Source organism: Leptinotarsa decemlineata, unplaced genomic scaffold (genome assembly GCF_025532065.1).
Source record: "Leptinotarsa decemlineata unplaced genomic scaffold, Ldec_3_MD MMD2_tig00001393_RagTag_RagTag, whole genome shotgun sequence".
In the NCBI taxonomy this organism is placed as follows: domain Eukaryota; kingdom Metazoa; phylum Arthropoda; class Insecta; order Coleoptera; family Chrysomelidae; genus Leptinotarsa; species Leptinotarsa decemlineata.
In genome coordinates, this window is record NW_027412562.1 from 13,219,913 (window position 1) to 13,237,427 (window position 17,515).

The following is a 17,515-nucleotide window of genomic DNA, read 5'->3' on the forward strand; positions in this document are numbered from 1 at the left end:
TGCTTTCTGGGTGACTTGGCAGTTTACTGAAACACAAGGTTTATGACCATGGTAGGCGATGCCGACACTGAAAAAAAAATCAAAACAGATTTCACTAACCACTTTGTACGACATATTTCAAACAGAAACAGATGCTTTTGACGTATACAGAATGTTTCAAATTCGATCCTCACCATTGGGATCTCGGAAATTATGAGGGATTCAAAGATGGTTGAATTGAAGCAAAGTTGCGCGTTTACCTGACTAACAATATGCCGTTGAGAAAGTTCTGAAATTCCGAGTACATCCGGAGATATCGGGAAAAAAATAGAAATGTCGAAAAATTGTTTTTATTTTTTTCTGACTTTATTTTGCGAAGGATTCGAAAATAAATTGCACTTTTACATTGTCACTTTTTCTCTGCTACATGAGGGTGTTTTCAGATTTGCTATCCGACGTCTTCCGGCCACCGTCATCAACTTGATTTTTTCTTATTGGCGCTATATTGGATTCTTTCTGTTTTGAATAGAATCAGATTTTACCTTTTCAATGAGGTATCATAACTTATCATTCTTTTTCGAAAAATCGGAGATATTGAAAAAAATGTATTCTTATCATAAAAGGCTTTGAATTTGATGTTTCTAAATTTGACTTTCAATTTTTTACACTCAATGGCATTTTGTTATTGTACAAGTCATTAAATTTTTGGCAAAAATGGCTTTCATGAATGAAGAAAAAAGAGATAAGACGACAACCACATCGAACTTTGTTCAAGTTATTGGATCAAAATCTCATCGACTTTGGTACATTTGAAAAGCCGAGGAAAAAATACGGAGTAAAATGAACCAGGACACTAAAGGAAATTTGATAAATGAGGTAAGTTAGACAATGTGTCTTTTTCAATAAAAATTAATAATTTGTAGATAAACATAAACCCGGGGAAATCTATACGCCAAATTTCCTCCGAAATGAATATTTGGCATACAAGTGATTGGAGACATCTCAAAAAAACCGGTGTAAAATGTTACAAACTACACATATCTCAAAAATTGAATCCAGGTGATCCTGAAAGGCGATTAGAATTTTGTAGTTCCTGGAAAATGTAATTTGGACAGATGAAAGCACTTTTACGAATTGTGGGATATTCAACCGGAATAACGAACACATTTGGAGCATAAACAACCCCAGGCAGGTCCGAGAAATTCGACCTCAAATGCGATTTTGTATTAACGTGTGGGCAGGAATTTACAAAGATAGAATTTTGGATCTTCATTTATTTGACGGAATTCTGACTAGAGAAACCTATCACCAGTTTTTAATGTCGATTTTCAAGTACCATTTGGATGATCTACCTTTGGCTAACTCCACCGCACACTAGCAGACGAGTATCTAATTACCTGAGTGAAAGGTTTGGTGATGAATGGATAGGGAATAATGGACCGGTGAGGAGGCCAACAAGGTTTCCAGACTTGAGTGTTATGGATACATTCTTATGGGGTACTCTTGAAAATAGAGTTTATGGTCAGAGGAAATATCAAATTATTGAGGATCTTCAAAGAAGGGCACAGTTGTGTTATCATGAACAAGGCCAGCACTTTGAGCAGTGGCTGTGATTTACTTTTGTCTTCACATTTTAGTTAATTATTGTTATTTGTTCAACGTTCTATTTTCATTGAAAAGAACACAATGTCTAATTTACCTCATACACACCTCTTTTATCAAATTTCGATTGTTGATTTTGTATCCGTATTTTTTCATTGGCTTTTCAAACGAACTAAACTCGGTGAGATTTTGATCCAATAACTTGAACATAGTTCTATGTGGTTGTCATCTTTCGGGATACAAGTTTAAATACTTTTCCGATGTTCCAACACTGTTTCTATCATATTTGTTTCTTCTTCATTCGTGAAAGCCATTTTTGGCCAAAAATTCAATGACTTGTACAATAACAAAATGTCATTGAGTGTAACAAATTGAAAGTCAAATTTAGAAACATCAAGTCCTATTATGATAAGAATTATTTTTTTTCAATAGCTCCAATTTTTCGAAAAAGAATGATAACTTATGATACATCATTGAAAAGGTAATATCTGAAAAAATCCAATGGTGAAATCACCAATATGTACCAGGGAAAAAGTGGCAAAGTAGAAGTGCAATTTATTATCGAATCCTTCGAAAGATAAAGCCGGAAAATGCAACTTTACCCCAATTCAACTATCTTCGTATATCTCATAGTTTCCGAGATTCCAATGGTGAGGATCGAATTTTTAACACTCTGTATAATAATTGTCCTAACATACTTATAAAATGATTTTTTTTAAAGAATGTTTTTCTTTTTTTTTTTAATGTTTCTTTTATCTTGCAATACAGAAAAAACACTTGTGTTTTTCAGTGGCGTACGTAAGTGTCGTAGTTCCACTGAATACATTGTAACAAATTAAAAAGCGTCTAAAACAAATTTATTTCCAACAATATTTCACTAATCACAACTTATTTATTCACAACACTCATCAACTAAATTTATTTCCACTATTTGAATTTCTTGTTTAGCCGCTCGACTTACTTTCTGATCTGCCGTCTTGGGTCGGGAAGACGTGCTTATATCGGTAACGGTACTTTCTAGAATGATTTTCAACTCCTTTCAAAAATAGTTTTCGACATTTTTTTATCATATTTTGTACAAAGGGGTTTCTCTAGATATTGAATCTTTTGTAAAACAGTACGCTGATGCAAAACTCATATTGACCAAACTTCTATTGATTAGGAATTTCCTCTAATTCTTAAAAGTTGGTCGAAAGTGTTTTCATTAGGAGTAGGTTAAATGAATTTTTCAATTTGAAATTTTTACTTCGTTCATAACTCGAACTCACGATTTTCAAAATATGAGTGGAACACAATGCATACTGCGCTAATACTGTGACCATTCATTCGATTGTGTCGATCTATGAATGGAGTATGATATGATATTCAATTCGCCTTAGCATATAAAAATAAGTGAAACTAATATTACACATGTAATGATATTTTATTGACAGTGAAATAATAACAGCGTAACAGTTGAGTTCTTTTGATAATCCTTAAAAATATGAGATATTCACAAATATCACAGGTGGTATTGGTCCCGGTGCCGAGACTTCTGATTGGGGTTACAGGACCGGTTGCAGGATTGAGCCGGGGGGCGGTCGACGATAAACACGCATCCCGGCCCCCACGAACCCTGGATCGGCCCTAGAAATCTCCCCCATGAACCCCGGATAGGATCTGGGGGATTCGCGGTTGACTAGACAGAACTTTCTTTGTGCGGCGGAGGGGTTTGAGTGGAGCAATTGCGCGACTGCAAAATGGGGGCCCACGTCACGTGGTAGGGCTTCATGGGCATTTGAGTGGCGCAGTTTCTTTTGCTCGAAGGACGAGCCGATATCGTGTACGGGGCTAGCGTTGTATCCAGTAGAGCTTCTGAAAAACAAAACAAATTATTAGGGTGATTTGACTTAGCATTGGAAATCAATTATATTTTCATTTGGGTAACGCAAAGTAACGTTTTAGTGACTATTATAATATATATGAATGAGACAAGGCGGGAAAATTACATTTTCGTGTCTAATATTTTTCACAAGGCGACAATTTTATACAAACTCTTTCTGAAAATAGATTTTTTTGTGAAATCTAAAGTTACTTTTTGGATTGAGAAAATATTATTTTAGGAGTTATCAGCTTTTTGGAGTGAAATATTGTTTATGAAATGTGAACATAACAATTTGTTCCGATTAAATTAAAGATAAGAATAGACATTCAAATGTTACTAATGAAACTACAAAATCAAAATTAATTTATTTTGGTGCATAATATTTTGCAGTTGTTTTTATCAAGTTTTCTTTGGAAAACGAAACACTTAGCTCGTAATGACAAGCGACATAAGCTTATGAACAGAGAGCAAAAAGAAACTACTGATTCATACAAAAAAAACATATACTTTATCTTTCACTTTGATTATACCTACAGATTGATAAAAATTAGGTTATTTATATATCGTCGTTAAGGAAAAAGTAACACATACGCTGTTGACATAAATGTGAGGTGTTTTCATTTTCCCAATTTATTGATTTAGAAGAAATGTACAAACTAATAATGAAGAGTTGAGAATGATTGTTTAGACCCTTTATCCAATTTTGAAGTAGAAGTGATTTTTGTAGATATATGGTATTTTATATGAATGATCCATACTTGATTTATTAACATATGGATGATTGAGGTAAAAATTGATGAAAAAGTGATATCTGTATAATTGGTAGATGGTGGTCCCACCCGACATCGCCCAGTGAGAAACCATCGCAACGGCTTAAGCAGCATGAAGTGGCTTTCGGGCTGAAGTTTTGTTGCTGTGCCGCTATTTACGATTTCGATGGTGGGAAAATAAGGATTTCATGATGGCGCTCCTAGCGCCATATATTCCGGAGGTAAGAAAGCTTCATAATCAGATCTCCGGGTGGGGCTGATTCGACGGCATCACTTTGCAGAAATTATTCGAAAAAAATAATTCTGACAGTCAACAGGGCCTTCCTAACATTATTCCACAGGGAAATATTATGGTAACTACAGATGCTAAGACGCCCACTAGCAACTTCAAAATTGATTTCTGCAACATCCAAGGACTCAACTCAAATATAAACTCAGTACACCAACATCTGCAAACAAATAGTCCTCATATTCTGGCACTCACAGAAACCAAAGTCAGTGCTTCAACAAACCCCGTCAACTTTCTATATTTTGGCTATGATTTCCACTCACGATTTAGACGAAACTTTGGAATATCTCTTTTGAACAGAATCGATCTCTCCTGTCAACAAGAGGAAATGCTGGAATCTCAAAACTTTGAGATGTTATGTGGTTCAAAATAATATCACAGGAGATCAGTGAAATAATATGCTGCGTTTATCGACCACCAAGCGATATATAATATAGGGCACTATTCTCTTCACTTGCAAACACCATTGACTGTCTGCAAACCAATCATCCCAGTGCCAAAATTTCCATATTCGGTGATTCTAATTTCCACAATATCGAATGGCTCAAATTTCAAATGTCAACGACGAACAAGGTCGCGGAGCTGAGGCTTTTGCAATAAGCAGCGGACCTAATCAGATTATAAATGGAGATTATTATGGATCTATATCTAACAAACAATCCAGAAATGTACACAGTCACCGTAAGGTCTCCATTGGGATCTTCTAATAATGAACTGATTTCATTGTTGAGTAAATTGCCGATAAATGTTGGGGGGCAATCTAAGCCGCACAAAGTTTGGCATCACAGATCTGCTGGGTGGGGGGATCTTTTAGACCATTTCCGAAATTTCCCCTGGATAGATGTTTGTTTCAGCTCTGAAGATCCATCAATTTGTGCTTCTAAAGTCACGGAAGTATGATATAAAAATAACAATAACAATAAAAAATGATTGGCGCTCCGGGGCGACTTCATTGATTCCAGTGGCGCATTTGCTTTTTCAACTGCAGGAAAATCCGGAAAAACCTGCAGCAACACATCATCTGAAGATCTTGCTCTGCTAATGTCCTCTCTCATGAAACAAAATGTAGGGTGTTTCCAGACGCTCCAATGAATTCAATACATCGTCAGAACACTTCGTGACACGACTATCGTCAAACTTAAACCAGTCCGTTTCGTCTTCTACCAAGGCGTAATAATGACCAAATTCAACGCCAGAACCACAGTGAACAATGACTGCATGAATATTATAATAGTGGTCTGCTAAATTGAAGTGTTCATCTATTTCGAACCTTTGAAAGAGTTTGGTGCTTCCGTCTGAGATTGAGTCTTGTTTAAAGATCATCAGTGATATTATTAAATTGACTGGTGCCTCAGTTATACTTGGTTGCATATATTCCTTTTTCAATGAAACGAACTTCTAACGGCAAACCTTGGTCCAACAAAAATTGCAAGCTATCACCTCCAAAAATCTCGCCAGTGCTGAAAACCTAACTAGGTTTGTTAATGCTCGCAACAGCTGCAAACTTGGGATAAATGAAAGCAAAGAACTTCACAATCAGAGAATTAGTGATAAACTGCTTGCCAATCCCAACGGGTCTAGATCTTTCTGGTCGGTAGCTGAAGTTATTGATCTGAACTTCACAAAATCCACAATTCCACCACTAACACAAGCGGATGGTTCAATTGCAGCAACAGCTATAGTGTCACCTCACAAACCACAAGAGGAGACTAAATCATCTGTCGGTAACAAATAAGACAGATGGGTATCCGTGGCTAAGCTAAACAGTGGAGACGGGAGTGGGTTAAACAACTTAGCAAATTTCAAATAGATCTTAATGGGCGCCAGGTAAATTTAATCCTCCAGATACCCTAAGTAACTCACAATATCAATAACTTACCAATTAATATTGGAAATAAAAGATAAAGATCCCCAATATGATTCATTCAGTAATCCTAACTTACATGGATTAACCAACAACGCTTCTAAGACAACAATGCGATATTCACACTACTACGCGATGTTCAAATGTCAATACAAGAACGCGGTGTATATAACCACGAATTCAATCAGCCATAAATTACGGTAGTAACGACTCTCAAAAGAAAACTACAATACGTCGAGTAAAACAACCACGAAAATTGAGTAGGTGAAATCGTAAATACTAGTATTGTAAGGTGAGACAAACTCGTTTGCGTCGCGTGAGCTCAGGCGTAAGCGCATCGGTGTCAACAGGCAATCGTGAAAGGAAGAAAATACCTCAATTTCCGTTTCACAAATGCATCACTATATCACTCAGGTATAAATAAACAAACACCATATTAAACAGGTATCAATAAACATAAGGGCAAACAATTATTTAAATCACTCAGTATGTCACCAATATTCAAATAAATCAATTATAACTTGCGTGCTACTTTTGGGCCACCCGGTATATGGTGTTAGGCTACCCCGTGGTCCGACGGAAGTGGATCACCCTGTAGTACGGCGGAGATGGATCACCCTGTAGCACCACCTAGATAGATCACCCTGTAGCACCACCAAGATAGATCACCCTGTAGGGCACGACAAGCTGGACCAGTAATGGATCACCAAATAAGATCCAGAAAGATAAATAAGAAAGGAAAGAAGAAAAAAACCCTACGGAAGAAAATTCTCAATCAGAATCAGATAAAAACAAGGTGAGCTTCAACCCCCATTCGATAGGGACTATTTGACTAATCAATACCCCTGGTATATTTTCATTAAGCAAAGTAGCAAGATAACAAGAGTATATTTTTGGGTGCCCTGTATAACCATATGACCCGTAAAAAAAAATCAAGAAAATTGAATGAGTGTTGAAACCTTTCTTCAATACTAATATTCAGTTGAGATATAACGATGGAATCAGAAATTACTAAAATCATCAAAAACACATTTGATGGTAAAATTCTTACCCTGGCCAAGGGGTTTTCTATACGCTTCTTCGTGTGCGGTGCTCTGCACGGAAGTCCTACTGGGACTTGATGAGTGACTGAGGGCCTTCTGTTTCTTATGAATCTAGAGACGAGAAACGAAGGTTGTAGAATTGAAGAGGTGATATCATAGCTAAGACCACATGAGAGATGCGACAGTGATTCAGACATACCTAATTTCGGAAATCCTTCCACCTGGCACGAGTTCGGTAACCACCACAAATCCTCAAAAGAGCTTAAGTTTCAGACTGCAAATATCCACACCAAAATGACCAATCAGTCTTCCACTATACAATCCTGACTTGTAGAAATAATCCCCGTTAAGGATGGCACAAATACAACCATATATATCCTACAATCAGTCTGATGGTACCCTAGAACTCCGAACCAAGCTCATCGAAGGCCAACTTCCGAATACTAAGAGACTGCCACATCTGACAGCTAACCAGTTGTTGCCACAGTGCGTGCAATCTACACTACAAGCACCAAGGGGGCGCTGTGCACAACATCATACATCTATCAATTCCTCCACAGCCACTTGAGACAATATCAACCAGTCCATGACCCATCAAAACTCCTTCTCAAAGCAATGCAACCCTAAAACAACCCTTGACAATTTGAGTAACCGATCAATCCTCCACCCGTGAACAACTGTAGAACTAGTTCGGTGTAGTTCGTCGGAACGACACTATGAAAGTTCGGCAGATGTCAACCAACAGCTGTCTCTTAACCTTGTTATCGAATATTTACAAAATATTGTTCCAACCTATTTTCAACTATTTACCAATCCTTATTCATGCGATGGAATAGAAACATATAAGGTAAGTCGCCACATCTTACCCATTCAGTACGAATATTTGAACATTCATATTATGCAGAATATTTACCGAGAATTTCAAACAGTATTCAGAAACCAGAGCTAACTAATATTGTTTTTCAGGCGATATGGCTCTAATATGTCAGTAAACCTTCTGGAAGTGATGAATAACAATCTATGCAAGAAATATTCTTGGAAAGGTATAGGGAATAAGGCAGACAACGGCTAAAAAAAATGATAGGTGAAGAAAACTGAGAAACAAACAATAACAACTATTTCAACCTAGCGAGGAATTTCGGATCTCCAACGTCGATTGGCAATAGGAGGATGTGTAAGTACTGGTCAAAGCAGTTAGTCAGGGAGCATACATATATTCTTGTACATTTCAGGTATAGTTTTCTATGGAACGGAAGATTCCCATTACTATGATGTTAAATGAATAAAATCTACTTGTAACTTAATTACATTGTTAATATCCGTTGAATAAAGATCTTAGAAGGTAACGTAGTGTTTTGAAAGGTCACATAGGAGCAGTTTTGATCTAGTGCTAAATTGAAACGTAACAATAGAAAAAGTAAATCTACTAGCTGAACAATTTGCGTCCCACTCCACAGTCGATTTTCTGGGAAAGGTACCACCCACTATTTCCACACTAGAATCCACAATGCCGAAAATTACTTTTCGACAACGTCTAGTCAGGCGACTTCCTGGTCCTGATGAAGTGTCCATCATCGTACTTGGAAAGTGCACAACAGAACTCGCATTACTATCTTGCCGACTTTTTATCCTGTCTTACAAGAAATGGGTTTTTCCTTCTTGTTGAAAGATTGCTCGCGTTCAGTCTATTCCCAAAAAAGGCAAGAAAATTCTTTCAAATAACTATAGACCAGTCGCTTTATCATAGGTGATATCAAAAATCATTTGACCGTGTGTGGCATGAGTGTTTGCTGGACAAATTTCGACGCTATGGCTTGTCGAATCACTTTTGTGTATGGATCTTCAGCTTCCTGAAAGAACGTTCCCTGCATGTAGTCGTTGACGGATATCTCTCGAATACTTTCACCATTAACGCTTGTGATCCCTAGGAGTCTATATTGTCGCCAACCCTCTTTCTATTGTATATTAACGACTTATTGGAAAACACCAAAAATCCAATATATTGCTTTGCTGATGACAGTACACTTGTTTCGTCATTCCATTTGGATCCCAGGACATCGACGACGGATGCACATCTCCACCGGCAGCAGGAAGTTGCACATCTTCACCGGCAGCAGGAGGTTGCATATCTTGATGAGGATCTAGAAGTAACATCGAATTGGGATGAAAGTAACTAGTCAAGTCAATGTCACAAAAACCGAGGCTTAGGTTTTCTACAAAAAGATTAATGTTTCCGAACCGGATTTAATAATGGCAGGACAGACAATGCCGCTTTGTGCTTAGAAAAGTTTGTTGGGGGTTGAAATGGACACCACTATGTCTTGGCACAATCATGTCGCTGGAATTGCAAAAGCCGCTTCTCAAAAGCTTGGAACACTGTTCAGAACCAGAAAACTGTATACACCTCAGCAAAGTTTGATGCTTTATAAAGCTCAGATCAGACCTCCTTTGGAGTATTGTTCTCATGTATGGAGCTCTGCCCCTAAGCTTGCCCTGAAGCTACTGGATTCCATCCAGAAAGGAGCCTTCCGCTTGATTGGAGACGCGAACAACACTTGTTACCATTCATTTAAAGTAGAACTCATGTGAATGATATCTGATTTTTTTTCCACAACGAATGTTTGAAATACAAACTGAGTAGAGAAAAGTATCTTTTGTATAATTCAGTGTTCATATAGAAGTATTTGTTTCAAATGATTTTTTCTTTCGTGTAATTCAATGTTTATATGAAAGTAGCTGTTTCAGGAGGACTTTCTTTCAATTTGTGCCTGAAAGTTACTTCTTTGCATGATCTACACATCCATGTATAGAGTTACTTATTTTCAAATTGATTACTTCCTTCCTTTCTTTGGAAGATTCCCTCATCTTTTTTTGTATCAAGATGGAGTAGTAGAAAGTCAAAAACTTTCTTTTCCCAAAAAAAAGAGCTAGATTGTTCTGGAAAGAAATCAGTACTTCAGAAGAGACTGTGGGATAACTTGACTGAATCAGGAGAAGATCCCGAAATATATTTATTCGAAGTTTCTGGGAGTGATTTGAGTTTGATAATGAGCAAACTTGATGGACTTCAACAGAATTCGGTAAGCCTTGAAGAGAAGCTTCTGGAAAATTTGAAAAGCTTGGAAGATACATTTCTAGAAATCTAGAAAATTCGATAAGTTTGGAAGACAAGCATCTGGAAAATTCGAAGAGTTTGGAAGACAAGCTTCGCGAAAATTCGGTGAGTTTAAGAGATGAACTTCAACAAAATTCGAAGTACCTGGAGGAGAAGTTTCTGGAATATTCGAAGAGTTTGGAAGACAAACTTCTAGAAAATGCGAAAGGCTTAAAGAAAGAACTTCGTTGCATGGCGAGTCTACTCGAAGAAAGGATAGGAACTATCGAGACAGAGATAGACAAAATCAGAAAGGAAATGAAGACGGAAGTAGAGGAAATCAAAGGAGAGATCAAAGATGAAATCGAGGCAGAAATGAAGCGAATGAAAAAAAATAGGCGATGAAATCAAAGGCAAGATGAAGGAAACAATTAGATAGTTGCAATATCAAATCGTTAATTCCAACCATACCATAGAAACTGTTACCGAAAACTCAATTCCGGAACTAAGTTTCAAAATGGAAGAACTTCATGAGGCAATGAAAGATGTCGAAGTCAGTTCTGAACAAGGAAAGCTCTCCATGAAGCTACCCCAGTTTGACGGAAAAACTCCTTGGGCAAATTACCGCCGACAATTCGAAGCTGCGGCCAGAGCTAATGGTTGGAATGCAGGAGAAAAGGCGGTACCATTAACACTGGCGTTGCGTGGAGAAGTAACGAATATTTTGCAAACCCTCACGGCCCAAGAACAGAAAGACTATAACCAACTTATAAAACATCTTGAGATACGGTATGCGCAGGCCCACCTAGAGCACCTTTACCTTTCACAGCTGAAGAACCGCTGCCAAAAATCAGGAGAATACCAACATGAATTTGAAGCCGACGTTGCTCGATTGGTTCGTCTAGGACGAACTGGGAAGACAATAAGATCAAGGAAGACCAAGAGAAAGACCTAGATCTTGGTTTAGTCATCGGACGGAAGAAAAGTAATCAAATACTATCGTGGCAGGAGGTAGCAGGTTATTCGCCAGCGGTTAAGTCCTACTTGGCCCAATAGAACTCCCTCACCTTGGAAAACGGGGTTCTGAAGCGGGTGTTGGAGTCTGAAGACAGTGGAGAAGAAAGGAGCCAGACAGTGGTACCCAGGAACAAACGACGGGAGGTGCTCAGAAAAATCCATGATGGAGTTACTGGAGGACATCTGGGAGTAACGAAGATCCTCCAGAAAGTAAGACAACGGTTTTACTGGGTTAATTGTCAACCGACGTCAAGGACTGGTGCAGAAAATGTGCTGTATGTGCCGCCAGTAACGGACCTCGGATACGACCGAAAGCTCCAATGGGTCAGTATAACGTGGGTAGTCCCTTTGAGAGAATCGCCATTGACATCGCCGGCCCGTTCCCAGAGTCCGACCATGGGAACAAATACATTCTGGTAGCCATTTCAGTAAGTGGGCAGAAGCCTATGCTCTGTCCAACCAGGAAGCCTTTTCCGTCTCTGACGACCTAGTAAAGGAATGTATATGTTGATTCGGTGTTCCATTGGAGCTGCATTCGGACCAGGGTAGAAATTTCGAGTCCCACCTGTTCCAAGAAATATGTAAACTGTTGGACATTCGAAAGACCAGAACCACAGCCTTACATCCACAGTCCGATGGAATGGTCGAACGAATGAATGAGACCATAAACCGCCACTTGTCCAAGGTAGTCTCTGACCATCAAAGAGACTGGGACCAGTACCTTCACCTATTTTTTTTGGCCTATCGTTCGGCAGTGCACGAGTCAACTGGCCAAATCCCTGCCATTATTATAATGGGCCGAGAGCCGCGGCTTCCTTGCGATTTCAAATTTGCTACGCCGCCAGAACAAGACACTGTGGGGAAAAACTATCTCAGCAAGCTTCGCCATTGAATGGACGACATCCATGAACGAGTCCGCCTGAACATTCGGAGTGCCAGCGATAGGATGAAAAAGGCCTATGACATCAAGGCGAATGTTGGAGGATTAGAAATCGGTAAACTATTTTGGCTGTACAACCCTAAGCGACGCCGTGGTTTATCACCGAAGTTGTGGAACTCGTGAGAAGGTCCTCACAAAATCATGAAACAGATTAATGACCTCGTCTACCGAATCCATAAGCCACCTCGAGAACAGCCTAGGGTCGTCCATTTTAATAGACTGGCTCCTTATGCCGGAAATCACGACCAAGTTCGCGCCCTCAGACTACCAGAGGATGAAATAACCTTACAGAAGTTCATGTCATTATACTCGAACGGACAGAAGGTCGTACATGGGCTAACTGAAGAAGAGTCACGAGACCTTTTCAAGGTTTCAGTTGAATACGCACTATAACTGCGTGGCAGGGTATCTCCAAATGTCCAGGGGTATCGCTGTGGTATTCAACAAGAAATTCGGTCAGCTCCAAACATTACGAGAACAGAATCCTGAAGTCGGAGGAGTACTACAGAGGGTCAGAGAAACATTTCCTACTTGGTGACCAAAAAGCATTCTCGAGACAAACCGTCCTAGGAAGATGTCTGGAGGAGTCTTACGAGACTGAGGAACACGATGCTCGACCAGAATCTCGTGAACTTGGCAATCCCGAAATTAGCCTCTGGGCTCGACAGGCTGGATTGGAGAATTGTGAGAAGCACGTTGAAAACGATGTTCAGATCCAGCGGCATCAAGATTTTGGTGTGCGGTAACCATCTTCCACGACCGAGCATGAAGACTGTGGAGTGTTACTTTCATCGAACTTCACAGTGCATAAATGGAGAGTCCTGCAGGTATCGATACACGCCAAGGAGGACATTTCGGGGCGAAACGTCTTCAAGAAGGGGACAATGTAACGGTCAAGCCGCCCTTGACCGATATCTCAGCCACCGAATAAACATATGACTCACCGCGAAAGAATGCAGTCTGAAGCCACCGCGAAAAGTCCATGCCAGTCCCGAAACGAGTACAGAATTCTGCGATGGACCTTTACCGATATAAAAGGCCGGCTTCTCATTTGGAGAGGGGAGTGTGAATTTAGAAAGCGAATCGAACGGTTAAACAACGAATTCAAATAGTGAAGATAAATTAAGCGTTAGTTGCTAAGTGTTGAATATAAATTAGTTTGTGATAGTGAAATATTGTTAGAAATAAATCTGTTCAAGACAGTAAATTCTTTAAATTGTTACATTGGAAACAATTTCTAGTCAGTTAACATTTGTTTATGTGACTACGAGAACTCTATCACAAAAGGGCATGAAATGTCCCAATTGATTGAAATACAAAATCATGTTTCATTTGAAGACTATGAAGAAGCACACATTTTATTTTGCGATTACTTTTTGTGAATACGTTAGTTGTTATAAGAATTGTTGAATATGATAATTTTCTATGTGCATTGGTATTGTTTTAAATATTTTTTCACTACAAGACCTACTCAACGAATGAAAAAAGTGGAAACATATATTTTCATTTCGAAGGGACTTCATAAACAGAAGATGTTGGATTAGGCTCATGTAGCTCATCAACTTTATTACATTTTTATACCTATATTTATACTTATTTTTAAAAATCATCAGTTTTTTCTCTTGGTGAAATATTCATTTCTGTGACACATCTCACACTGCGATATATCAAATATATATCAGAATCGAAGATGTATCATAGACATGGCTACAGTATTTGATTTGATATGAAGAACTCAAAAAAAATCTGATTCGATAACAAAATGAAATCTTCATGAGATAATTTCTCTGGAACTCTAATCGAGGTGTATGATTAATTTTAATTGGGAATTATCAAATGCATTTTCCGTTTACATGTGACATCAAGCGTGGGGTATAGACTGTGTACAGGACATCGCTTGCGACAATTTCCTCGTAAAGCTACTTCCATAGTATTTATCACTTATTGCCACGTGTTGGCACACATTTGAAATATTCATTGGAGATTTTCATGAAAATGATCTACTAGGGGTCCTTGGAATTCTTATTTGTTTTTTTGTGTAAGAATATCGTTTCAAAACTTTCAAATGAGCCTATATAAATTCTTCTCAAATTGAAGAATTTTTTCATTTAAGGAATATCAGGCAGAAGCAAAGGGCACAGAAACAACTCTGAACCTTCGTTATTTAGGTGGCAGGCATTTAATCAATCCCAAAGATCCATTACTTTCGATGAACAATTACTCTTTTGTACACCATTGTTGAAACAACAGACCCTTTTTCTGAAACATATCCTTGTCGAGGCCAGTAATTCACTCAGGGTCAAGTGAAAAAAGTTTAATTTCAACTCGGGGGTGCCTTTTCTCCACAGTCTAGGCCGCAGCCGGTCCGGAGGGAGTCAGAACGTACTTTTAACACATTGAGTGACAGCGACAAACTTTAGAAACTCGTTTCCAGCTATAGCATTCCAAATTAAAAGCTCGGCTCTCAAACTGTTCTAACTAAAAACAGACTGCGATGGAAATTTTATAGCACAAATGCTTGGTGAAAACTTTTTTCGGATTATTTTTGTTGAATAACAGTGATAACAGTGATAATAATATATTTTTGCGAAATGGAGAAAATCGTAAGACTCAAATAATATTTGAATGTGGTTGGAAAGGCTTTTTAGTTCATAGATGTTTAGACTTTCATTAGGCACGTTAACACATAAAAAACTAATTGATACAGTTTATTGTATGATTTTCACTATAAAGGGTTATACAAAAACCGCTATACAATAGCTTTCTTCTCAAGAGTAAACTGAAAGTTGCTTCTACATTATAAATATTTTATACCCTAACATATTACCTACTTTTTTACCTACTTTCTGATTAATGAATCTACCTGAGAATGTCAAGTATGAATTCATTAGCTATATGAATAAATCAAATTTGTCGAAAGTACCCTAAATATACTTAACTTTTCTTACCTGGAATTTAACAGATTAAATAATAGGAAATTATTAATTTTATTATTTATTCAAAGACCAGACTGCTTTCTGATGATCCTTTATTTTATAATTCCACAGATATTCTTTACATTTCACTCTCGACATCAATAAATTACTTTCTAGCTACCTATAAATAGTCATCTCTCGGGGGAATCAGTCCAGTCATCACCCGAAGACGATTGTAGATACTAACAATCCAAACTTCGTAAACTAACGTGACTTGGAATCTCTCCACTTTTTATTTTTTTTTTCATTCCTTTATTTTTATTTATTCAATTGTTCTATTTTTACTTGTAGTTTATTTCACTATTATTTCATTTCAGGTTTATTCTGCTTAATATAATTGTTATTTTCAGCTATTCATTTATTTTCAATTCTTCTCTTTTAGTTGTTTCAGGGATTTCAAATCATTTTATATGGTAGACAATGGAAGTCCGAACTAGTGAAAATTTGTACCGTTCAGCTATGACTAGTTTCTTAGGGCTGTAATGTGGGGAACATTTTACTTTATGGGATACGCACGGATTTTCGCGATTGATTTTTCCTGTGGTGATACTGCGTGATGGTGGGAATTCAGAACACTTTTTATTTTTTGTCGGACTCAATTAGTTTTCGAGATATAGCCTGCCAAAGTTCGTATGATGTCATATTTTACCTTTTTTTAAGCTGTAAACGATTGCAATTCACATATTTTCTATTCAACACATCTTTTTCCATATCATCGCACTTTTTTCTATCCCTTTTCATTCACTTATTGCCAAGTTTCTTGAAATTAGATTGAAATTCCTAACCTAACCCGACCTAACCTAACTCAGTCTAACCTTACTTTAGAATTTTAAAAACTATGTATCCTCAACATCTAACTTGACCTCCAAATTCTAAAAAGAACGTATTTTCGAATATTTACTTGTGTAAAAACTATCTTTCCTCAACATCTAACCTGACCTCCGAGCTCTAAAGGGAACGTATTTTCGAATAGTGAAACTTAAAGCAATTTATAAAAAGGGATTTGCGTGCACCTGACAAATTATGGAATTTCATTCCAATTTCAGGAAACTCGGCAATAAGTTATTGAAAAGGAATAGAAAAAGGTGCGATGATATGAAAAGTTGTGTTAAATAAAAAAATATGTGAATTGCAATTGTTTATTTCTTTCAAAAGAAAGTAAAATATGACTAACGTATTCTAAAAACACTTCATTGTGTGATTTAGAATACGTTAGTTATGGATTTTCATCAAGTATCGGCCGATTCCATCATATATTGTAAAATATGATGTCATACAAACTTTGACAAGTTGTATCTCGAAAACTAATTGAGTCTGACAAAAAATAAAAAGTGTTCTGAATTCCTACCATCATGTAGTATCATCCCTGAAAAAATCGCGAAAATCCGTGAGTATTCCATACAGTATAATTTAGCCGTGATGTGTGCCGTGTTCATGGAATGATTTGGAACTTGGTAGATTTGGTTCCACCAAATCTTTCAGTTCGTTATATGCTTCACCACCTATAAGTGTTGGTAAGAGTGGAACTTTCATATCATCATCCACGACATTACATATGAAGATTTGCTCCAATCTTTCAAAGTATGATCAGACGTCGGTCTTCCTGGGATTAAACTGCTCGTTGGCTCCAATAAACGACATAATCTGGATATTTGTACACCTCCAGACGACAATACTTCAGTTTTAGAATTACTTGCACAACATGCAGCGCGCAGCTTGACTATTAATTTGTATCTACAATTTTTGAGTGCATCCGACTAGGTTCGCATCTGTTTTCGTCGCCAAATTATGTGTTATGTATTCAAAGACCAGACTGCTTCCTGAGGATCCTTTATTTTATAATTCCACAGATATTCTTTACATTTCACTCTCGACATCAATAAACTACTTTCTAGCTACCATACTAACTATATAATATCTCTTATGACTTTTTGGGTTCGAATATTCACGTTCGAATATCCACTTGCTCGGTTAATACTCTACACATTTCAGTTTGATCGTTCATGAGATATTGACAGTTTTTGAATTTGTTTATTTCCAAACGTGTCGCGGTTTTTGTAAAACCCCTTATAGTAAAA

General features: G+C 37.6%; 1 protein-coding gene across 2 annotated transcripts in view; it reads right to left on the bottom strand.

Annotated features, from left to right (window-relative positions):
- Nucleotides 1-2,991: 2,991 nt before the first annotated feature.
- Nucleotides 2,992-17,515, bottom strand: part of LOC111505295 (nephrin) — a 1,173,166-nt gene continuing 1,158,642 nt past the window's right edge. For both annotated transcript variants that reach the window (XM_074176034.1, XM_074176035.1), the window contains one exon: nt 2,992-3,435. In XM_074176034.1, coding sequence (XP_074032135.1) covers nt 3,260-3,435 — 176 coding nt within the window. In that variant the 3' untranslated portion in view covers nt 2,992-3,259. The remainder of the gene's footprint in view (nt 3,436-17,515) is intronic.